The sequence below is a fragment of the Pleurodeles waltl genome, chromosome 4_2, assembly GCF_031143425.1.
Source record: "Pleurodeles waltl isolate 20211129_DDA chromosome 4_2, aPleWal1.hap1.20221129, whole genome shotgun sequence".
In the NCBI taxonomy this organism is placed as follows: domain Eukaryota; kingdom Metazoa; phylum Chordata; class Amphibia; order Caudata; family Salamandridae; genus Pleurodeles; species Pleurodeles waltl.
The window spans coordinates 658095037-658119707 of NC_090443.1; the positions used below are offsets into that span (position 1 = coordinate 658095037).

General features: G+C 42.1%; 1 protein-coding gene across 5 annotated transcripts in view; it reads right to left on the bottom strand.

Moving 5' to 3' along the window:
- The window catches only part of LOC138293160 (interferon-induced protein 44-like), a 260617-nt gene that overhangs the window by 70385 nt on the left and 165561 nt on the right, over positions 1-24671 (bottom strand). For all 5 annotated transcript variants that reach the window (XM_069232216.1, XM_069232218.1, XM_069232215.1 and 2 more), the window contains 3 exons: positions 16334-16836; positions 16202-16253; positions 2552-2747 (listed from right to left, as the gene is read on the bottom strand). In XM_069232216.1, coding sequence (XP_069088317.1) covers positions 2552-2747; positions 16202-16253; positions 16334-16826 — 741 coding nt within the window. In that variant the 5' untranslated portion in view covers positions 16827-16836. The remainder of the gene's footprint in view (positions 1-2551; positions 2748-16201; positions 16254-16333; positions 16837-24671) is intronic.

The following is a 24671-nucleotide window of genomic DNA, read 5'->3' on the forward strand; positions in this document are numbered from 1 at the left end:
ACTGTAAAAATCGGCCCAGCAGCCCATAAAACAGGCCGGCAAATAGCCAAAAAATGGCCTACAAGAGGCTTGTGAGACAGGCCTGTCGGGAACTGGCTGATTGTCCTATATGCCAGTTCGACCCTGGCCTGTAGCGCTTATCCAGTATTGCAAGAATGTGCTTGTACAGTAGCTAGCTAGTGGCACTTGTCCAACATGCTCTGGACAGACTATACTGTTAGAAATTAAGCTGCTGCCTTAAGAAACTTGCCACTGGATGGTCGAGAGACCGTACAGCTAGCTGATGCACTGAAGTGCACCTGATCAGATCAAGCAACTGCAGCTACATTAAAACCCTCTTGAAAAGATTAAGCTTCTGTCCCGGAACGTGCTACTTGATGAGGGCTGCATTGTTGCCTCAACCCAGAAAGAACAAAGCCACTGAATTGATAACTCACCTATTTTAGGAGAAAAGAGGACCTTCTGGGAACTGTGGCCCATCTGCGACTGACTTAAGGCCCGATTACGACTTTGGGTGAGGGGATTACTCTGTCACAAATGTGACAAACATCCTACCTGCTGTATTACAAGTTCCATTATATCCTGTGGAACTTGTAAAACGGTGGACAGGATATCCGTCACTTTTGTGACAGAGTAATCCCTTCCGCCAAGGTCTTAATCAGGCCTTAAGTGTGCCCAGAAGAGGGCTGCTGAATAAAGTCAGATGCACACCTGCCACTGACTCCAAACACAGCTGTACAGCCCACATCTGCTCAGAAGAAGGGGAGCAGAAGTATGAGAAACAAGCAGCCGTATGAGAAACCTGCAGCCTTTGCGTCTTCCCCCACCGAAAGAGAAAAACAAGCAGGAGACCTTAGCAAGGACTTCCACGTCTCACAACTGTTAGTGAGACACGCTGAAGGATCGAGAGCCTGATATGGCTGATTAAGACATCTGGGGTGACGGCTGCACCTGTCATCATATCTAAACCAGGCGGCCTTAGAACAAGGGAGGTGGAAAGGAGGAAAGGGGCATCCTCTCCAAAAGGTAGTAATTCCGCACCAGTACTACCGAATACCTGAAATTTTTTGTTATAACATGTTTTATTGAGTTTTGCTGTGTAATAAAGCACATATGTTTTAACAAAGACAAGCACTAAGTTGGATAATTACATTATTATGCTATTGGATGTTTGTGGAGTTGTGAGCATGTTGTACCCCCACAATAACATCGCAGAAAAGCCCGGGACTACTCACCATTGCTACCACTGAAAGTCAAGAGATAACGGGTTTGTACTTGGCCCAGTTTGCAAAGTATGACATCACAGGCAAATGACTGTAGCCCCCGCAGTTGAGGCCCAGTAGCCCCCTACTTGATCCACTGCACCCCGAATAGGATTTGACACCTCGTCATTATACAACAAATGAAAAGCTAGAATTTAGGGGTCAAGGTAATGCCTTTTGAATAAAATTATAATATCTTATTTCATTTTATTTTGTTAAACTACAAATAACCACATCGCAAGTTGGTGTTAGGGGACAAAGCTAGAACAGTTCCATAAAAAATATGCCGAAGCCCGGGGACAAAATGGTTTCTTATATTTAAAGCCAATGAAGGAGTGTTAAAGAATGCTGAGATGAAGACTTCTTGCCAATTTCAATGCATAATTTCCTTGGTGCCAGGTGATTCTGCTCTGGTGGGTATTTTATGCTAAGCGGAGGGGTATTTCACCATAAATAAATATAGCTTTTTTATGTGACAGCTTCGGTGTGATAATAGACTGGCACCATATAACTGTGCTATTTCGCTGCACATGAATATGTAAAGTATGTAAGTTGAATTGGATCTCTGCTGCCTTTTTCATTATAAATTGAGGGATAGCTCTGCTCTCCTGGTGATGTATGTATTTATTTTCCAACCGAGGTCCTTAAAATTAGATTTGTTGTCAAAAAGTAGAATTGGGAATCAATTTACAAGAGGCACAATGGGAAACAGAAGGTGTTATACATTTTGAAAAACTATAGAAAGCCTCGCTGTAAAACATACCCAGGTTTCCCAAACTGCCATAAAACCTACGGCGTCATAACGAAGGTCTTTGAAAATTATGCTGTTAAATGTACAATTCGGCTATTATTATTAACGCTATTCCCCGAGAGGAGACCCCCCCAACCACCTCTTCCCCTCTGCTGCTCGCTTCACTCCCTCACTCGGTGCGGTTTTGTCTGTGGTTTAGACCTCCTCAGCCCCCAAAATGTTTCATGTGCTTCTAATGTAAAAACGCACAGAATGGCTCCATTGGGGCCTACTAAGTAAAAAAATATAACCTTATCCATTCAGAGAAAGTAATGAACATATTTTCAACTTTGTAACTTGCAGTACATACCACTGTCGCTACAGAACTCTCTTTTCGTAAGAGAAGTATTTATATTTAGAAAATGTTGGGCTTCCATGTGTTCTAATTTACAGTTTTATTGTTGAAGGAAATTCTACAATGTATACAGTTAAACACTGATACTATCAGAAACCATGAACAAATGGTAACATTTTAAAATAGGCAACACGTTGTACTCACTTTCGTTGTTACACTGGTGGCATCAGACCCAGCTATCGCTTGGCTTGTCACGTGGCCTCGAAACACTGAATTCACAGAGTTAAAGAAGCTTGACTTTCCTGCTCCAACAGGGCCAACTACTAAAACACGAGCTTGCGAAACAGAATTTAAAGCGGGTTTGTAATTCTTTGCCACATCCATCAACCGCTTTTTCTCCCTATGAGAATATAAATTACAATTCAGAAACTGTAAAACAGCGGTTAAAACGTAATGTTTTTAACTAAAAACAAAACACTGAAATTCAATAGTAAGTAGTCATTTCTAGTAACTATAACTTGCGTTACTGTGCAGAGGAGGGCTCCGCACCAAACCCTCCATGGGCAGCATACTGCACATACTCTGGTCCAGGGAGACTCTTGCGGGAGGCAGTGTGGCCTCTGCACTGCCATTGGACCAGGCCCGGGGTTGCGCTAGCTCCTGCGGAACACCTGTAGGTTTGAGGAACCCCCTTGCCCCCCAAAAAAAACAATCCCTCTGGGACCAACGCAACCCCACATGTTCCATGGGAACAGAATACGCTTAACCTATCCCTTATACTTTAATTTTCTTTCAATTTTCAGGACATGCATGATCACTAGACTTTTGCGAGCCTCTCACAAATCTAAGCATCCAGATATATCGTTTTTTAACCTTAATCTCTCAAAAACTACTGACTGGATTTTCACCAGTTTTGTGTAATTCCGTTCAGCCTTTTTCACAGTTCCGCTGCTAAATTTGCCTGTGGAAAATGGCATTTTGGAACCCCCCTTTTTTCCCGCCCATTGCTTGACGGATTACCTCAAACTTTCCAGAAAGGAGCAGAGGTGGCTGCACTTTTATTTTTTGGAAAAGTTGCATGAAGATTAGTCAAACAGTTGTAAATGGATATATAGAGATATCCAATACGAACACTGCTTGTGTAGGCGTGCACCAGGACACTGCCAGTGCTAGCTTTCAGCGTGACAGCCCACGCACACTTTAAATGAGAAAACGTCTTCTCCAGTAAGCAAGAAACAACACTTCCAGCACTGGATTTGCAAAGATACTTATGTTCTTTACCACTGCTAACTAGTGCTAAAGTGCTTGTGCTCTCTCCTCTAAACATGGTAGAATTGGCTTACACCCAACTGGCACATTTAATGTATTTGTAAATCCTTATCAAATTGGTATTACATGTGCCCTGTGCATATAAATTAAATGCTACTAGTAGCCTCTAGCACTGATTGTGCCTCCCACTTAAGTAGGTGACCTACTATTGCAGCCTTTGTGTGCAGTTTTAAACTGCCATTTCGACCTGGTAAAATAAACTTTTTGCCATGCCCAAACCTTCCTTTTTAATACATACGTCACCCCTGGGTAGTAGAACATGTACTTTTTAAATTTTGACATGTTCTTGTGGTAAAATGCTCTTATTTTTTTTCCGCTATTGCAAGGCCTACCTCTCCAATAGAATAACACTGGAGCTATCCTATTATATTATAAGCTGAATTTCCAAATGGGAAAAGGTAAAAAGTTCATGTTTGGTGTCTTCGGAATTGTAATGAAAAATCCTGTTTATAGTAAAGCCAGATTTTTTGTTACAATTTTGAAAATGCCACTTTTAGAAAGTTGGCATTTTCCTGGCTTATCCATGTAGGGTCCGCTTCACAAAATAACTTACAACTCATAAACTTATGAGTGGGGCATCTCTGCATTGGACAAGGAATCTCCGCACTGTGGTGCTACGTGTGGAGCTTCCACCACAAGTGCAAAGACTCCATACACATAAATTTATGAGTTGTAAGTAAGCTTTCTGAATAGGCTCCTTTGTGCTTGCAGTCTGCCTCGGGGTCACATGACTGGGTGTAGTTGGCAGTTGGACTTTGCGTAATCATCCTAGAAAGCCAGACACAATGGAGAGCTTAGGTGTGCCTGGATGAGCCATCACTAGCAAGATTTAAGGCCAGAGTTAGGCAGAACTTCGCTTAAACCTGAATAGATTGTGACCTGCCTTCACACAAAGAACTGCATACACCTTGTAGTTAGTCTGGAGTTAGGAAACCTGTGTGCTTGTAAAGGGAAACCTCTTGAACCTTCTCACATTTCAAAGGAAGCACCAGGTATATATACTGAGCCTCAGACACCAACTCTACAGTACACTCCAAGACTTGTGCATACTACAGAAGAAGGATTGCTGTGCTGCTTCACTGTCAGAAGGACGGCTACTCCGCTGCTCTGCTTGCTGAAAAGGAAGATTGGACCTGCACCCTTCACCTCAGGCTGAGTGACTCCAAGAGTCAGCCAGCTGGCCTCCTATTCTGAGCTAGAGCGACACAACAAGCTCCGGGGGCTCCCTGCATCTGCCCAGCTGCCCTGCTGCCTAGACCTGCAACTATATCTGCATGAGCCCTGCTGGCCTCTGCTGGAGTGAGTTACTGACCTCAAGGGGTGTCCCTCTGATCCTTGACCCTTCTTGTGGCTAGGTTTAGCTCCCCTGAGGTTTTTATCTTTTCATGAATGAAAAGTGGCCCGTTGCTGTCAGCCTGAACTTGTGATTCTCTCACAGTCTTGCATGACCAGATAGCTGCGAGTCGCGCTTTGTGCTTCTACGTGGTATTTTCACCTAAATCTTTAAAATTGCATATATCTCTGGTTCTACTGATTGAGTTGTCATAATTTCTGTCTAGTTTTATCTTTTGCAAATATGTATGGCTGCAACCAGTGTGTCTTGTGTATGTGTGGAAACCACTACCTCTCTGCTCTCATAAGCTGCCTCCCCAAAATATGGCTATTTCCAATTCAAAGACTGTACAAGCATGGTTAGGTGTTGTAACTTTTGATCAGACAACCAGGAACGGATGTTCGAAAAGACTTCCTTCAAACAAGATGCCACCTAGTCTATGTGACCCGTATGCTGTTAGTTTGTGAAGAAGAAAGAGTAGGGAGATATAATGTCTTGCTGAGAGGAGGTTAGGGAGGCTGAAGAGCATGCATATAGGGAACTGGTCCTCACTTATGGGAAAGGAAGACCTGACGCAACAAACAGCGACCTATAAAAGATCAAGGGGATCTGATCTCCGTTAGTTGTTTGGGGCTACAAGCCAAATTCATTCACCTTCATGAATACTAATCCTTGTCCGCTAGCAAAATAAACTGTCAGTCAGGAATATCCCAAGCCTACCGTCCCATATAAACCATCATGACGACTGATAGTGAAAGGTCAGGCTCCCTGTCTGGCATTATGGGTGATACATGTAGGCCAATACACTTATGTATTAGTCCCATACAAACTATATCTGTCCACCATCCCTTACATTGCAAGGATGCCTCTTTGTAGTGCATGACCTTTCAAATCTTTTGATTGATCTGTCATGCTAGTTGCTTCCAACCAGTTACAGGAATTTTGTGCCAATGGTACACTTCTTTATTCTTAGCAAAAGCATGATCGTGACACACTTCCAGCCTAAGAATTCCTCCAGGTCCTGCACCATATTCCTCCAGGGAGACACGTTTTTGGCACAATACTGCTACATACATAAATATTCAGCAGGCTTAACTTCACATATTGGACAAGTCTAGTCAACATCCAATTAAATCCTATGAATAACCACACACAACATTTATGACTTATACCCAGACTTACACCAACAGTTTGGAGGAATCACCCTGCTGTAGACATAACCCCAACATGGATTGGAGAAATTGCTTTCTTAAATTCACATCCCTCTTTGTCTTAGTTGTATCTGTGCAGCATACCCGCAAAACAATGATAAGTTCTAGCTATGAAGTGCATATATGCAACTATGTCCTGTGAAAATTCTGGGTCCGAAGGTCCCATAGCAATCAGAAGGTACTGGGACCTAATTATAACAACATTGACTCTGGAATCTTGAAGCCGTCGTACTTTGTATCTTTAAACCTAAAACCAAGTACCCTTTTCGTCACTTGAATCTCTAGGTAGCAAGACAGAGCCAGTCAAAGCCTTACAGAGGCGTAGTGCTGTGGGCTAAAGATTAGCAACTCATTTGCACAATAAACAACACCTAATAAGTCTATGTCCAAACAGTACCTATCCATATATACCTATATACGGAAATTACTCTACAAAATTTGGCAGAAATATACAGAATGGCAGATGGTACTACATTCTGTGACATATGGGGCACACACTAAAGGCACGCCACATGGGTCAAGTATCCCTTTGAATGTGTTGTGGGTCCCCTGTGCTGGAGGACCTATAACGGTCTGCACTTCACCAAGTCATAAGTCGCAGAAACAAAATATGTGCCTAGTACTACACAGGGAGAGCATTAATGGAAAGTGAGCACTACTGGCATGGTGAAGTTGTCACCATGGGCCAGATGTACCAAAGGATTTTACCCATTCTGTGTCTACAGGAAAAAGCTTACGTACATGTGGCCCCATATTTCTCAAATGTAAAGCATAAGCCATTTAACAGTAAATGCATGTTAACAGGTATAAATATATGCAGTAATTTTATCTTTCAAAATATATGTCAAAGCATTACAACATTGAACATTTCAGTGGCAAAATCATTTTTCTACATTTACCATATTCAAAACCACAGGACGTATCCAAGGGCATGACTAGGTGTGGGTCACTTGCTCATTTTACTATAGGATCTAAGCTATAGCACACGGACAAAGCTTTACAAGGCCTAAACTGGCCTGTGTCTCTTTCTGGAGAGGGTCTTGACCGGCAGCTCAGGGTAAACTGTTCATTTGAGGAGCAAGGTGAGCAGAGATTTGCATAAGGCAGGCCTCCATTTTAAGTGGTACAAGAGGCGAAAAACAATGGATTGAAGTGCTACCTAGAACAATTGGCAGTGGGTTAGACTATTAGCAAGCATTTCTTGTATCGTCTTTAGTGTTTATTTTTTTGTGGGTGTTCATCCACAATGTTCGCACCCTTAACAAATACTGAAAACAGGCTTACCTTCAAATAACTCCATGCCCTCAAAACCGTAATTAAATATGTTGGATTTCCCAGTCTACTGCCAAGATTGAAAAACATTTATTCTTGCCCAGTACATTAGTACGCTTGTGTGTATATCCACAGTAGAGGACTGCCTGCAAATAGATGCTGAACACCCTCTTTTAATTTGTTTACCAACTTACCGAGGTGGAGTTACCAGGAAGTAAACCTGCCCCTATGACTATGTTTGCAAATGCAGATCTTTCACCACATTAGTAGGCGTACCTCATATTAAAGTGCACAATGTATATGGTAAGTTCTACCAGTCCTTATTCTGTGACTAAGGTATGAGAATTTGCATTAGAAAATCAAACATTGTGTGCACATAAAGTAGTGTAAAGGTCCACATTATGCTTTTAGAATCAGTTTTTAGTGCATGAGACAGAATGTGTGAGCAAATGTCAAAAATGTGTGTGTCTCTGCAGGTGCTTGTGTGGTTCAGGTCTCCGTCTACAGCAATGTGAAAATCACAATGTGTCAGTCAGATAGCGACTCAAAGAGTAAAATAGTCAGTCTATGAATCAATCCATTAGTGAGTCAATGTGGCAGTCTGTGGTGGACTTAGCTAAAGCACCATGGCCCTGATGTAAACAAGGAAAATGGGCTGGCTGTCTACTATTTTGACAGTAAAATACAGACATAACTGGGGTTCTGTGGGCCTATAAGACCCCTGGAATCCTCTTCACTACTGATGCTACATCCCAAGTGGTGGAGCCAAAATCTCACTAAGGCAGATCAAATTTGCACAAACTGCAGTTAACTTTTTGGGAGCTATATTTCTTTTTATTAGCAGTTGTCAGTAAATCATTTTTGTAGCACTTTAATCATCATACACCATTTTGACACACATAGGGGGTTATTACAACTTTGGAGGAGGTGTTAATCCGTCCCAAAAGTGACGGTAAAGTGACGGATATACCACCAGCCGTATTACGAGTCCATTATATCCTATGGAACTCGTAATACGGCTGGTGGTATATCCGTCACATTTGGGACGGATTAACACCTCCTCCAAAGTTGTAATAACCCCCATAGATTCTTAAGCTGAAAAGACTACTCCAGGGGACATTCAAATACAACAATGTTTAGTGTCAAAATGGCTTGAATCCTTGCATTTAAAGGTAAAGGAGAATAACACAACTATGTTCTGTATTAAAGCACATTTTCCTTTACTACACAGTTACCTTAGATTTTTTGCTTTCTTCTGAGCCCTATTTCTTCTGGCTTTAAGACTTTGTGCAATATAACCCTGCTAAACAGGAGTAGACTCTTTGTGCTCCCACTTTAAAACATGATAACATTGACCTAATCCTGAATTATATCTTTTACTTGCCTTTAAGTCCATATTACATGGATAGTAAAAAATGCACCCAAGGCATGGAAAGTAAATGCCTCCTTTGGAGTGCAGTACTAGTTGTGCCATCCACAGGGTCGACCTATAAAACATGGTATCAGGCCTTCCAGGTATAGCCTTACTGCAGCAGCTTAAAGACCTACTGCTAAACGTGTCAGAATAACTCTTTCTGACAGGAGGGAAATTGTGCATTTAAGTATTAATACAATCACCCCAAGTACATCTTGCTGCTCACAAGGTAGGATGTCTCATATTTAAAAGTGGAACATGTGCAAAATTAAAGTTGGACTGTTCTTCCAGTGACTATGACCCAAAAGTTGTTTTCAGTGTAATAGCTTTAGCTGGATCATGGAAAATGTTGAAGTATGGATGATTAACTTCAATCTGTAACTTTTGACAGAAAATAGGTATTGCCATTTAGAGTTAAGTTTTCATAGTTATTAAAAATCCAATTCATTGGTGAGTTTGATTTTCAATAAATATTTAAGAAAATAAACTTTTAGAAATTTACCTTTTTGCTGCCTGAAGCTCTTAAAGGCGAATTTGCGTTAGGCCTCCAGCAACTGCCCGTCAGTGGTTGAACCTAATTAGGTGTGGAAACCACTCATAAAAAACAACAATAGCCTAAGGCTGGAGACAGGATGGGATGGTCTTGGAGGAATGTGATGCATAAGGGCTCAGAAATATCAGCTGGAACGGTTCTATGAACTTTATTTATTTGAAATGAACAGCTACGGACCCTGTCCAATTACAGTTTAGTGCAAGGAAATACGTAGGAGTCAGAATCTCTTTGACCCTGGACACACTGGTGTCGTGAGGTTACCTTAGCTAATACACAGGCGCATTTCATTTATTCTAGGCCTGCAGCTTGTGCCCTTTCACTTCGAGGCATTCATTTTTATTTTTCTATTATTTTAGCAGAAGCCTTAGTTTAGTGGAGATGTTTCTATTAGTTTATCAGCTTGTCCTTTTACACAGACTTCTGTTATTTTCTCTGCACGACATTCTCATTCTGTAGTTTAGTCAAGGTTGTATGTGATAAGTTACAAATTATTGCTGGTACAAAGTGTTCACCAAGTCCCCAAATCTTATACCCAGAAATATACGCGTTGTCATGTCAGGGCAGTTTTCTTAGAACACCAGATGTTTTATTATAAAACACCTCATTGCTCCCTACATGATAGCAGGGAATTCCATCCAGTTGCCATTGTACACTCCATGTCACCTTTGCCAGTTTCTGCCGATACCGGACGCAGTCTCTCCCTCCATGTGGAAGAATTGGCGATAGACCAACCCTCCTCAGAACAGTTTTTGGACCAGCAGAAGATTAGAAGAGGACTGGGCGCTTCTTGCTGTAATCTAAGAGGAGCCCTGAAGAGTGGACCTGCTCATACCCGGGTAAAAAAAAAAACTGGACTCCAAGGGCCACACGGCTGATCTCCCGAGTGGCTATAGGGACATTATAAGTGGAAAGAGTTGCTTTTCCTGAAGAGCCCACCTGACCAGTTGTAACTGGGTCTCGACTGGACTCAGCTGGTGGTCTCTTCTGGAGTGAATCCTGACCCCTAATTGTTGTCCCAGGGGTTCTGGGACCCTTGTCTGTGTCTAGCTGGACTTCTCCTACCATTTCAGAAAAGCTGGAAACTTTGGACTTCTCTGGGTCCAAAATTGCAACTCTTCCTCCTTAGAGATTTTCACTTCAAAATCAATAGCTTCAGCTTGACCTTTTCCAATGGCCATTTGGTTCTGAAAGGACTTCCCTGGACACAGTCTGTATCGTTACTGGAGCATTTTTTACTTCCATTTAACATACTGGGTTCCAAGGTAAAATCTCTAATCAAGAAAAATCCACCACATGTATCGACCCATCCTCTATCATGGTCCACCAGACATCACGCCTGTCCCGGTCACCCACTACCATAGACTATCAATGGCACTTAGTGGTGTTATTTCCACTTAAATCTTTAAAAACCCATATGAGGTTCCCCTTATTGGTTCTTTTTTTCATGTTATTCTTTTTATTAAAAATGACTCAGTTTCACTAATTCATATATTTACTGTTTGGTGTTTTAAATGTATTACTCACAAGTAGTATTACAATTTCTTGGAGTGAGGGACAGCTCACCCAAAATAATATTCCAGTTTCCTACATATTATGCTTGGTTTCTTTCCCTTGAATGTTTAAAAAATAATTTTCTTGGTTGCAACATCAAACACCTGAGATAATGGATGGACTTTGCCTCAGAACTTTTAGGTTCTAAGTAAATAATTGCACTCATATCCAAGAGTGATGTAATCATTCAAGGTAAGCTTTAACAGCAGAAATGTTTTCCATCAGTCGGATCAGAGTGAAATCACAAATAAGAGCAAAGTTTGACCTCTCTAAGGCCTTTGGAAACCCTAAGTCAAAATCACTTTGTTGTCAATAGTTCCCCTTCATAAATACATGCTCTGGTTTGCTTTTTGTGAGGAGCATGACAACCTACTGGAGAGTCTGCTTTCATACAGATCAGAAGCAGCAGCAAGGCTTGCAGTTGACCACTGACTCAGGCATCTTAAGTGTACGAAGGTTACAGAAGAGTGAGCAGCAGTCACAGTAGCCCTGCCTATCTCTTGTGACAGGAAACCTTACTCATTGTCAGATTTGGAACAAAAATGGGCCAGAGCACCAAAAGAAAGAAAAGGTGCCCACATTTGTGGATCGCAACCTTTTGCGAAGCTATGCTTTGTCGTAAATTAAGCCTTTCTTACTCTGTAGGGCCAGTAACATGGACAAGACTGAAACCTCCATTATTTAGCAAATCTCGCATTCATATTCAGGCCCAAAAATCTCCCTTTGCCTGTGCTCACCCTGAGATCCCTGATTCACCTCTCTGCTCTTAACCTTTTAAAGTTCCAGCTCAATTAAGGGGGATCATCATTGTTGACTGAACGACAGGTCACAGAAGGGTGATGTTCAACCTTAGGTCTGGCTTCTCATCACTCTTAGGTATCTGGGTGCCCTGCTCACCCTAAAACCCTTAGGTTCTTGCTCATCATGAACTGATCCTAGAACTACCCACTCACCCTTACGGCCCATAAACTAATTTCTAATCTTTGATGCTCTTTGGTTCCTGCAAAAACTCGCATCCTTGAGGCTCCTTATCACACTGAGAACCCACGAGAATCGTTTATATTTTCAGGTCCCCTTGCGATTGTGCTCACCCATAGGTGCCTTGGAATCCTGCTAAACTGCAGGTCCGCTCAAATTATTGTTCACCCTTAGACCATGTATCTCTTACTCACTTTTACCCAAAACCTCCTGCTCACCCTTAAGTCACTGGAAGCCATGTTCACCATGAGATTCACTGAGGCTTCAGTTTACTGTCAGCTCTCCTGGTGCTTTGCCCACATTGTCCTTAAGTTCCCACTCACTGATGTATCTCCGAACCTCCTGCTTACACCCAAACCCCACAGGCTCCTTCTCACACTAAGGTTCAATGCAAAAGCTATTCTAAATGTTGAAGCAGATATGTTAATTAGAAATTATTAATGAGTGTTCTGCATCTTTGATTAATAAGAAAATGGTAGAAATAATTAATCTAGAGAAATGAACGTGCATGTTTCAAAATGTGCCCACAGAGAGTGGCTGCCATAGTTCATGAATTATAATAAAATTACTAACAATGTGTGAAATAATGAAAATGTGTAATAATAATTCCGTAATATGTCATATTGAGATATATAACGTGTGTTTAACATTATATTGTAGAGCGAACTTAGCTGAACTTGTTGCCTAGTTTTGCCAGGCCTCATGCAGAAGCTGAATAATCGTGCAATGTAGAGAAGCTAAAATGTTGAAATGACCGTGAACTGCTCGTGTTAATAAAGTCTGCTTAGCTAGAATTTTCTGCAATGAACCGACAAACAGGAGATGATGGAATCAAATTGAAACATGTACTGTGTAGAGTAGACAGGATGCACTTTCCCAGGACTCAAACAATAGAGACACTGACTGGAGAAGAAGATGCAACATTTTCGATACCTGATGAGCCGGATGATGAGGACATTGTACCGTGAACCAATCAACGAACTGAGAACAGAGTAATATTAGAATTCATAGATTTGTAAAATCAAAATTATTGGTTAGGGTAATAACTGGTGATTAACTGACCAATTAGGAATTAGGGGGATGGACTGGGTAACTTCGATATAATGTCATGACAAGGGGCGAAAACTTCAGATATGAGTGGAGAACTGATGCAGATGTTTGATGTCGGAAGATGTGATTCAAGACTTTGTCATTGGGCTAAAGCTCCTGAGAGCCTGATGTGTTCCTGATCAATTGATGACCTGAAGATGAAGAATGACTTTGTTGCTGATCCATTCCTTGGATAGGTAGGTATGATAATGTGACTGATTAACCTTTGTGCCTTTTCGTTCTAGGTACCAACTGCACTTTTATATAATTTTCTCCTAGATAGATGTTTTTCCAAATTCATGTTCTGAACTGTTTTCGCATAAAGTCCCACGTGCTAATGCTATTCTGGGATAGTTAAGGTTTCTTATAAGAATGACATTGACATATAGTGACAAATGATTGATGGACTGATTTGCTGAACTCTGCTATTATTGTTGACATTCATCTTATTTGGCTTATGCTGTAGCAAAAGAATGTATGTTTTCACAAGTTCTAATTAAATTAGGTTATTGGTGGTCACTAATGAATTAATATTGAGTGCTTTGAATAAAGTTTGGATTAACCTCATGGATTAGAGTTGTAACTAATAGGGAAATAAAACTTGCTAAAATGTATATAGAGTTGTGGTATTCAGAAAATGTTGACACTATTGCCTGATGAATAATGTTTTCCTTAGTGGATATTGATTGGTGTATTGATTTTTGATGAACATTGGTTTTCTACATGACTAGGATACTCCATGCGAATCAGAAGGTTCATCGGCCTATACGCGTCCCCTTGTATGTTTACTTACTAAGGACTGGGAGCGCTAGCATCAACTTAGGTCATTAAGGTTTCAACTTACATTCAGGCCTCCAAGGCCCCAGCTTCAATCTTCGTTGCATGAGGCTTTTGCTAACCCTTAATTTCAAGAGGCTTTTGCTAACCCTTAATTTCAAGAGGCTCCTGCTTACCCACGGACTTCAACTGCCTTAACACCCTTTATTCTATGATCTTGACTGAAATGTGTTATAGTCAACATCAGAAAGAGTGTTGATGGTTGTTGGCTGGGTTTGGGGCTGCAGGTAAGGACTCCATGCACCCGGTCTTTATCTCTCTGTCTCCTGCTTGATCACTCTCTTTGCCATCAACTTAAAACTTATTGGAGTATAAAGATTTTTGGATATTAAATTAGTACCAACACATGTAATGAGAGTTTATGAATTCAAGAAAAGTTTTTTTTTTTTTAAAGATACTGAAAGGTATAAAACAGCATTTTGCAAAGAAAGGGGACACAAATTATGCTGTTAGTGCCTCTATGAGCATGAAACAGAGTTTTGGGAATCAGAAGGCCCTTGTGTACACGCCAAAAACGGAATAAACGAATATTTGAACATGGTAAGACTGAATGCATTTATAGTGAAAACATATGGAGTGACAGTACAGAAGGTTCTAAATTCAAATGCACACTGCTTTCCACTTACCATAAGCAGCCTACTCACCACCAGACATCAGCTAGTAGCAATCCAACTAATGCAGTGCAATTAAAAGATGTTCATTATGTGCCTTAAGCAGAACACAACTCTCCTAAAATGTATGTGTTTTGCATGCTCCTGTCTCGAACTCAAAGCTTTTAAGCTGGCATGTGTTTTGCAGGAGTGCCTCATTCAGTCATGTTTGTACTTTTCCAAAAACAAACTTCCAAAGTGGGAGTTTGTTTTGGGAAAATTAAAGATAAACGGTTCTGACACCATGAGAGTTTTCAACTTAGTACTGGATGCAAGTATACTCTTCCGGTTATTTCAGTGTGATTAAATTCATCTGTATTCTTTACTGCTTGTAGGATGGCTCCTTCTGATCTTAGGTGCAAACGTAAAAAGTCCATGCACAACTCCTGATCCAGAGACTAAGTTTCACTAATAGCACTACTTATGTTTAGGTACCACACTGGGTTTCCTAATTTAATCCTATTGTATCAAAATGTCATCATTATCATGTTAATCAAAGTTTAATTAATTGTTTCAGTCCCCTCCATCATTCAAAGAATATGGGAATACACTGAAACAATAAATGTTTGAGTACCATCAAATCTGATTACAACACAATACTGTTTTTCCCCTGCAGCAAAATAACAGCAGTGTATAACTGATTTTTAAATAGTTTCTGATATTTTATTATAGGGCTAATAAATAAGAAATAATCTTCCACAAGCCTGCATATTTGCGACTTCTTTCCAGATCACTTTGTAACTATTGCTTGCCCTGTTCTTTATTCACGTCTCCATCTTGTTTTACAGCAGCGGGAGACACATTGTACTTTATTACAGTCAGAGAATTTAGCTTGCATTTTATCCTATACTTTAACATATTCCTAATGTGGGCTTAATGCCAGCACCTGCCCCTTTCCGTCTCAGTTCAGTCCTGCAACTTATTTGATTCCTATTCTTGTATTTGTCCTAACATTGGAATATTTATTCTTTACCAAATAGTTTCAGATCGTTTTTTTGTTTTCTTCAAGTGATTCCACCGCTGATGCGGGGAAACAGTTTTTTATTAAACATTTTGCACTCTGGGAACGCATAGCTGTACTCGCTTTCTCCCCGTTTCAGCTTCCCCGCACCCTGCCCTCTTAGAGATGGTTGGTCATCTTTAGTTGCTTTTATTTTATTATTAATTTTCAGTTCTTAGATGTTCAATAGGCTTTTTCGAATTGAAATTAGGAATAATTAATGCACACTTGCCAAACCAACCAAGCATCAGAAAAACCACAACCTATGGACCTGGATAAAACAGGCACAACGTACTAGCTTTGCGAATGTTTGTATGAATTTGTACTCCTTAATGAATAAACAAAATGACATGGAATCCGGATTATGGAACTCTCCTAAACTGCTACATGGCACTACATGAAGCATGCCCTCGTTTTTAACAGTTTTGTTACTATCCATAATTACATAACTATTTAATTCCCTACTGTAAAATTATGTTATCTTGCACACCTTTATTTAACACACATTGTCAAAAACACACATGAAAATGTGATTCCAATAAAAATATTTTGGAAAGATTATCAGGCTAACACTTCGTTCATGGTTACATTAAAAAAATGTTGTGCCTGGTATACTTGACTTAAAATGTAAACTTACTCAGCAGTCCAAGTGATCTTCCTCCACTGTGAATCAATTGCATCACCAATACCTACAGAACCATATAGAAAGAATGAGTCATGTGTATACTAGAAAATTTATAAATTCACAATTTCGTTTGGGACTGCTTACTTTCTACTCGAAACACTTCACACTCCACAAAGGAAGGGTCTTCTCCATACAAGTCAGCAGCATTGAATTCATAATAAGCTGTAGCAGAGGAGGTGACCTGCATACCACTGCAGAGGATGGTTAAAGATCCATTACCAAAGTTGGGACCTAGGGTTGAATGATCATAGATCGCAGCTTCCGAATCTTTCACTGGAATTTTCAGAGGCGTGTCTTTCTTTTCACCTGTGTTTAGGCGGAAGAGAAATGCCTTTTCATCTTTCACCAAAACCTCCCTGGACTTGAACCCCTCATTTGAAAAACCTCCAAAAATCAATCCTGGCTCGGTATACACAACAACTAAAGTAGGCCCTTGTGCATCACATTTTGAATGAAATGCCAGAGGTGTAAAACCGTGGACACTTCCCTTGAACAGAAGGCACAGCCGCACATTTCCCAAAAGTTGACACAGTTGTTTTTCTTCATGTTTCGCCAATCTTGTTTTGACTTCAGCCATTCTTTCAAATCTGAAGGGTAGTAACAAAGGAAAGAAGTTTAACAAATAAAACATTGTGTTTCTGCATCTCATAAGTACATTGTTATGTATTCTATAACTGAACGTCTAAATAGAGAATCTTAAAGCTGAAATACTTACAGAATCAAGTAAAAAGACTTTGGGCCTGATTAAGATTTTGGTGGACAGAGTAACGGCAGCCACGGTAGCGGAGGACTTTACTCCGCCCTTCGAATTTAGAGTTCAATGCTGGTGCTGCGTTGAGCTCTCTGGGTTTGTGTGAATCACCATCACGGAGGCCCACATAGAACCATTTAAAAGTTTGTTGTGCATCGGTTCTTGGTGATAAAAGTCTTTACGGGCTATCAGAAGTTTTAAATGTTTATTATTTTCCAAAAACTAATGACTTCTGACACTATGGACGTTTTCACAGGAAATTCCTGGTGGTGACGGAAATTTGGTCACCTACTCTAAATAGAGTGGGCAGTCAGGTGGCTTACCTCTTGAGCCCTGTACTCAACAGACTGTCGGAGGCCCATTTAGGTTGCTGGAATACATTTTACTCCACCAGCGTAAACCTGGCAGTCCACTCAACTCAAAAAGGGGCAGGTGAACAGTGAGTTTGGGCCGTTGTCGGAATATGAAGATATCATCACACATACCCCTAACGCTCAATTAACTGGACTAGTTCCATTAACACACTGACTCAAATTCCAATCCCTGCACCCAGTATTCCAAACATACAGTGTCATTTGGCTAACAACCTAGCTATGCTCGAGCAAAGGAAATTAAACAGAATTCACAAGGTAGAAATGTCAGGGTCTTGAGTAACAAACTCTGGAACTCTATTTGGCCGGATCTGAGAAACCAAATCAAACTCAATGGCTTTGGAAGTCCCTGGAAACAGGCTTGATTAAAAAAGCATTTACGGTATTTCTGGATGTTGGTGGGACCACCTTGCCTCTGACCAGGCCAAAAGCACTTAGGGCCAGATATATCAAACACTTTTGCGATGGCAAAAATGCATGTTGGTATGTATCAAGTCCAAATTGTGATTCGGAAACTTGTTACTGAATCGCAAATTGGATTTGCAACTACATACAAATTCAGTATTAGGAAGGGGCATGTCAAGGGAGTCCCTTCCTTATACCGAATCACAGAGGGAATGTATGATTGTTTTGTGACTGTGATTGAGATTGCAAAACAATCACAGTTACCACCAATTTCAAACTGGTGGTAACCCATTTGCAAAGGGTAAGGGGTCCCGAAGGAACCTCTTCCCCTTTGTAAATGCATGCGAAAATTTTTTTTTAAGAGCAGGCAGAGGTGCCTACTCTTACAAAATGAAAAGAAAACTTTGCAATTTTCTTTTTTAAACGCATCCTGTTTTCCTTTAAGGAAAATGGGCTGCATAAAAAAAAAAAAAAAAAAAAAAAAAAGAATATTGCTTGATTTAAAAGCAATCACAGACATGGTGGTCTGCTGAGCCCAGAAGGCTACCATCCCTGTGATTGTAGCCATTCACAATGGGTCGCAAATTGCGACGTACCGAATGAATATTAATGAGGTAGGTCCATTTTCAAGCCCTTGGGAAAAGCTATATGAAACTCCTGGAGTTTCATACATTCCAATAGCGATTACTTACTGAATTGTGATTCACAAAAACAAAAAATGCAATTTGATAATCGCTTTTGAAATTAATGATACATCTGCCCCCAAGTTCCAGCCATACCATTTCTGTAACCCACACTAAATGTATACTGCTCCCTTTTTCCAGAGTTTCTTTCAGCTATATGGTCAATGGGAAGAGCTAGACTCTACAGATGGACCTTCTGTTGTCACAAGCATTGCGAAAGTGGCTGTGGGCCACACGCCAGTACTATAAAACACAAATAAAGGAGTTTGAAGGAATGAAAATGTCACTTACCCAGTGTACATCTGTTCGTGGCATCAGTCGCAGTAGATTCGCATGTTTTGCAATAGCTCGCCATCTGGTGTTGGGCCGGAGTGTTACAAGTTGTTTTTCTTCGAAGAAGTCTTTCGAGTCACGGGACCGAGTGACTCCTCCTTTTGTCTCCATTGCGCATGGGCGTCGACTCCATCTTCGATTGTTTTTCCCCGCAGAGGGTGAGGTAGGAGTTGAATTGTAGTAATAGTGCCCATGCAATGGAGTGACTAAGTATGCACCTATTTAAGGTTGAGATGATACATATATAAATAGTTGAAGGTAACTTCCAAACTGCTACAGGCTCCCGGGGAGGCGGGTGGGCACATGCGAATCTACTGCGACTGATGCCACGAACAGATGTACACTGGGTAAGTGACATTTTCAGTTCGATGGCATCTGTCGCTGTAGATACACATGTTTTGCATAGACTAGTAAGCAGTTATCTCCCCAAAAGCGGTGGATCAGCCTGTAGGAGTGGAAGTAGTCTGAAATAATGTTCTTAATACGGCTTGACCTACTGTGGCTTGTTGTGCGGATAACACGTCTACACAGTAGTGCTTGGTGAATGTGTGAGGCGTAGACCATGTGGCTGCCTTACATATTTCTTGCATTGGGATGTTTCCTAGAAAGGCCATGGTAGCACCTTTCTTTCTGGTTGAGTGTGCCCTTGGTGTAATGGGCAGCTGTCGTTTAGCTTTAAGGTAGCAGATTTGGATGCATTTAACTATCCATCTGGCTATACCTTGTTTTGATATTGGGTTTCCTGCATGAGGTTTTTGAAATGCAATAAATAGTTGTTTAGTCTTTCTGATGTTTTTTGTTCTGTCAATGTAATACATCAATGCTCTTTTGACATCTAATGTATGTAGTGCCCTTTCAGCTACGGTATCTGGCTGTGGAAAGAACACTGGAAGTTCCACTGTTTGATTTAGATGGAACGGTGAAATAACCTTTGGCAAAAATTTAGGATTGGTCCTTAGGACGACCTTATTCTTGTGTAGTTGTATAAAAGGTTCCTGTATTGTAAACGCCTGAATCTCGCTTACTCTTCTTAGGGAAGTAATGGCGATGAGAAATGCCACCTTCCAGGTTAGGAACTGTATTTCGCAGGAGTGCATGGGTTCAAAAGGTGGACCCATAAGTCTAGTTAGGACAACATTTAGGTTCCATGAAGGAACAGGTGGTGTTCTTGGTGGTATAATTCTCCTAAGGCCCTCCATGAATGCTTTAATGACTGGTATCTTATATAGGGAAGTTGAATAGGTAGTCTGCAGGTATGCAGATATTGCTGCAAGGTGTATTTTAATGGAAGAGAAAGCCAGGTTAGATTTTTGTAAGTGAAGCAAGTAACCCACTACATGTTCTGGAGTTGTGTGTAATGGTTGTATTTGATTAATATGGCAGTAGCAAACAAACCTCTTCCATTTACTTGCATAGCAGTGCCTGGTGGATGGCCTTCTGGCTTGTTTTATGACTTCCATACATTCTTGGGTAAGTTGTAAGTGCCCGAATTCTAGGATTTCAGGAGCCAGATTGCTAGATTCAGCGATGCTGGATCTGGGTGTCTGATCTTTTGGTTGTGCTGTGTCAACAGATCTGGCCTGTTGGGCAATTTGATGCAGGGTACTACTGATAGGTCTAGCAGCGTTGTGTACCAGGGTTGCCTTGCCCAAGTTGGTGCTATTAATATGAGTTTGAGTTTGTTTTGACTGAGTTTGTTTACCAGGTAAGGAAGGAGAGGGAGAGGAGGAAAAGCGTAAGCAAATATCCCTGACCAGTTCATCCATAGGGCATTGCCTTGGGACTGTTTGTGTGGGTATCTGGATGCGAAGTTTTGGCATTTTGCGTTCTCCTTTGTCGCAAACAAGTCTATCTGAGGTGTTCCCCAGAGTTTGAAATAAGTGTTCAGAATTTGGGGGTGAATTTCCCATTCGTGGACCTGTTGGTGATCTCGAGAGAGATTGTCTGCGAGTTGATTTTGGATCCCTGGTATAAATTGTGCTATTAGGCGAATTTGGTTGTGAATTGCCCAACGCCAAATCTTTTGTGCTAGCAGGCTTAACTGCGTGGAGTGCGTCCCTCCTTGCTTGTTTAGATAATACATTGTTGTCATGTTGTCTGTTTTGACGAGAATGTATTTGTGAACTATTATTGGTTGGAAAGCTTTTAGTGCTTGAAAAACTGCTAGAAGTTCTAGGTGATTTATATGCAGTTTTGTTTGATGTACGTTCCATTGTCCTTGTATGTTGTGTTGATCGAGGTGTGCTCCCCACCCTGTCATGGAAGCATCTGTTGTTATTACGTATTGTGGCACTGGGTCTTGGAAAGGCCGCCCTTTGTTTAAATTTATGTTGTTCCACCACAGAAGCGAGAGGTAAGTTTGGCGGTCTATAAACACCAGATCTAGAAGGTGACCCTGTGCTTGTGACCATTGTGATGCTAGGCACTGTTGTAAGGGCCTCATGTGCAGTCTTGCGTTTGGGACAATGGCTATGCATGAAGACATCATGCCTAGGAGTTGTAATATCATCTTTGCTTGTATTCTTTGTGTTGGATACATGCGTTGTATGATGGTGTTGAAATTTTGAATTCTTTGTGGACTTGGAGTGGCTACTCCTTTTGATGTGTCTATTATGGCTCCCAGGTATTGTTGTACCTTGCGCGGCAGAATTTTGGATTTTGTGAAATTGACGGTGAACCCTAGTTTGAAGAGGGTTTGTATGATATGATTTGTGTGATTTGAGCACTCTATTAACGAATGGGCCTTGATTAGCCAGTCGTCTAGATATGGGAACACATGTATTTGCTGCCTTCTTATGTGTGCAGCGACTACCGCTAGACATTTGGTAAAGACTCTTGGTGCGGTTGTTAATCCGAAAGGCAGTACCTTGAATTGGTAATGTATTCCCTTGAATACAAACCTTAGGTATTTCCTGTGCGATGGGTGTATTGGTATATGGAAATAAGCATCCTTGAGGTCTAAAGTTGCCATGTAGTCGTGTAGTTTTAGCAATGGCAATACTTCTTGTAGTGTGACCATGTGAAAGTGGTCTGATTTGATGAAAGTGTTCACTACTCTGAGGTCTAGGATTGGTCTCAGCGTTTTGTCCTTCTTTGGTATCAGAAAGTACAGTGAGTAAACTCCTGTGTTTATTTGTGTGTTTGGCACTAATTCGATTGCATTCTTTTGCAATAGTGCCTGCACTTCTATCTCCAGGAGATTGGAATGGTGTGTTTTCAAATGTTGTGCTTTTGGTGGTATGTTTGGAGGGAATTGTAGAAATTCTATGCAATAACCATGTTGGATAATTGCTAGAACCCAAGTGTCTGTAGTGATTTCCTCCCATGCTTTGTAATAATGACTTCTTCCCCCCACTGGTGTTGTGTGGAGGGGGTAAGTGACATGTGAGTCACTGTTTAGTAGTAGGGGTTTTGGGGCTCTGAAATCTTCCTCTATTCCTAGGGAATTGCCCTCCTCTATATTGTCCCCGAAAACCTCCTCTATACTGTCCCTGGTAACTGGACGGTGTTGCTTGTGAGGTGCTGGCTTGTGTGCTCTGACCCCGAAACCCCCCTCGAAAGGGTGTTTTACGGAATGTGCTGTAATTCCCTCTGCTCTGCGGGGAGTAGAGTGCGCCCATGGCTTTGGCAGTGTCCGTATCTTTTTTGAGTTTCTCAATCGCTGTGTCCACTTCTGGACCGAACAGTTCTTTTTCGTTAAAAGGCATATTGAGAACTGCTTGTTGAATCTCTGGTTTAAATCCAGACGTTCGGAGCCATGCATGCCTTCTGATAGTTACAGATGTATTAATTGTCCGTGCAGCTGTATCTGCAGCGTCCATGGAGGAGCGGATCTGGTTGTTGGAAATGGTCTGTCCCTCCTCCACTACTTGTTTTGCCCTATTTTGTAAGTCCTTGGGCAGATGTTCAATGAGATGTTGCATCTCGTCCCAGTGGGCTCTGTCATAGCGCGCAAGTAGTGCCTGGGAGTTCGCGATGCGCCACTGGTTTGCAGCTTGTGCTGCGACTCTCTTACCAGCTGCATCGAAGTTGCGGCTTTCTTTATCTGGGGGTGGTGCATCTCCAGATGTGTGGGAGTTGGCCCTTTTCCTAGCTGCTCCTACAACGACAGAGTCTGGTGGCAGCTGTGTAGTGATGAAAACCGGGTCTGTAGGAGGCGCCTTATACTTTTTTTCCACCCTTGGTGTGATTGCCCTACTTTTGACCGGCTCCTTAAAGATTTCTTTTGCGTGCCGGAGCATACCAGGGAGCATAGGCAGGCTTTGGTATGAGCTGTGGGTGGAGGAGAGTGTGTTGAATAAAAAATCATCCTCAACCTGTTCTGAGTGGAGGCTTACGTTGTGAAATTGTGCTGCTCTAGCCACCACTTGAGAATACGCGGTGCTGTCCTCTGGTGGAGATGGCTTCGTAGGGTATGCCTCCGGACTGTTATCCGACACTGGGGCGTCGTATAGGTCCCATGCGTCTTGATCTTGGTCACCCTGGCTTATGGTGGTGTGAGCTGGGGAGTGTGATGGAGTTTGTGCTGGTAAGACGTTAATCACGGGCGGAGGAGAGGGTGGTGGGGTAACTCTTTTCACCACTTTTGGTTGTGGTGTCTGTTCAGTTTGGAACTCCAACCTTCTCTTTCTTCTAATGGGGGGAAGGGTGCTTATTTTTCCTGTCCCCTGCTGTATGAAAATACGCTTTTGCGTATGGTCCACATCAGTTGATTGTAGCTCTTCCTCAAACCTATGCTTTTGCATTTGGGAGGTTAGCGAGTGCTCTTCTGTATAAGAGCCTGAAGCTGGGTCGCTTGCAGTTTGTTTCAGCACCGAAACCCTGTCTGCGTGTTTTTTCGGCTCCGAGGTGACTTTTTTCTTTTTCGGGGCCGAAACCTCTCGGCGTCGATCTTCTTCGGTGCCGCTGTCTCGGCGTCGAGCCGTGTCCACACCAGCATCTCGGTGTCGAGGCTTGTCTCCAGCACTTTCTCGGTCCCGAGAAGGCTGCGTGCCGGTGTCTCGACCGGAGTCGGACGATCTCGGCACTGTTTGGGCCTTTTTCGGTGCCGACGGTCGGTCACCGAATTTATGGGTGGAGCCATGGCCTGATGGCAGTGGCGTCCCCTGGGCCTTGTAAATCTTCCTCTGTGTGGTTTTCGACGTCTTACTCACGGTTTGTGTATCGTCGAATCCTTCGGAGTCTGAGTCTTGGATCGAGAAGGTACCTTCCTCTTCTTGTTCCTCGAACTCTCGGTGGGCTGTCGGCGCGGACGCCATCTGAAGTCTTCTGGCTCGACGGTCTCGGAGTGTTTTTCGGGACCGGAACGCACGACAGGCCTCACAGGTGTCTTCACTGTGCTCAGGTGACAGGCACAGGTTACAGACCAAGTGTTGGTCTGTATAGGGGTATTTATTGTGGCATTTGGGGCAGAAACGGAACGGGGTCCGTTCCATCGGCGTTCTTCAGCACGCGGTCGGGCCGACCAGGCCCCGACGGGGGATCGAAAAACTACCCCGAAGGGCACCGGAGCTCTTCGATCTTCGATGCAGTGTTGAATCTAACTACGCCGATCCCGAACGCAACAATACCGACGAAAATCTTCAGAAATTAGCTATCTTTCCGTTCCGAAACTCGGAGCGACAGGAACACGTCCGAACCCGATGGCGGAAAAAAAAGAATCGAAGATGGAGTCGACGCCCATGCGCAATGGAGACAAAAGGAGGAGTCACTCGGTCCCGTGACTCGAAAGACTTCTTCGAAGAAAAACAACTTGTAAAACTCCGGCCCAACACCAGATGGCGAGCTATTGCAAAACATGTGTATCTACAGCGACAGATGCCATCGAACTTATATTTATTGTCACTCTACACCTCATGTAAGATGTTTTAAGAATGGAT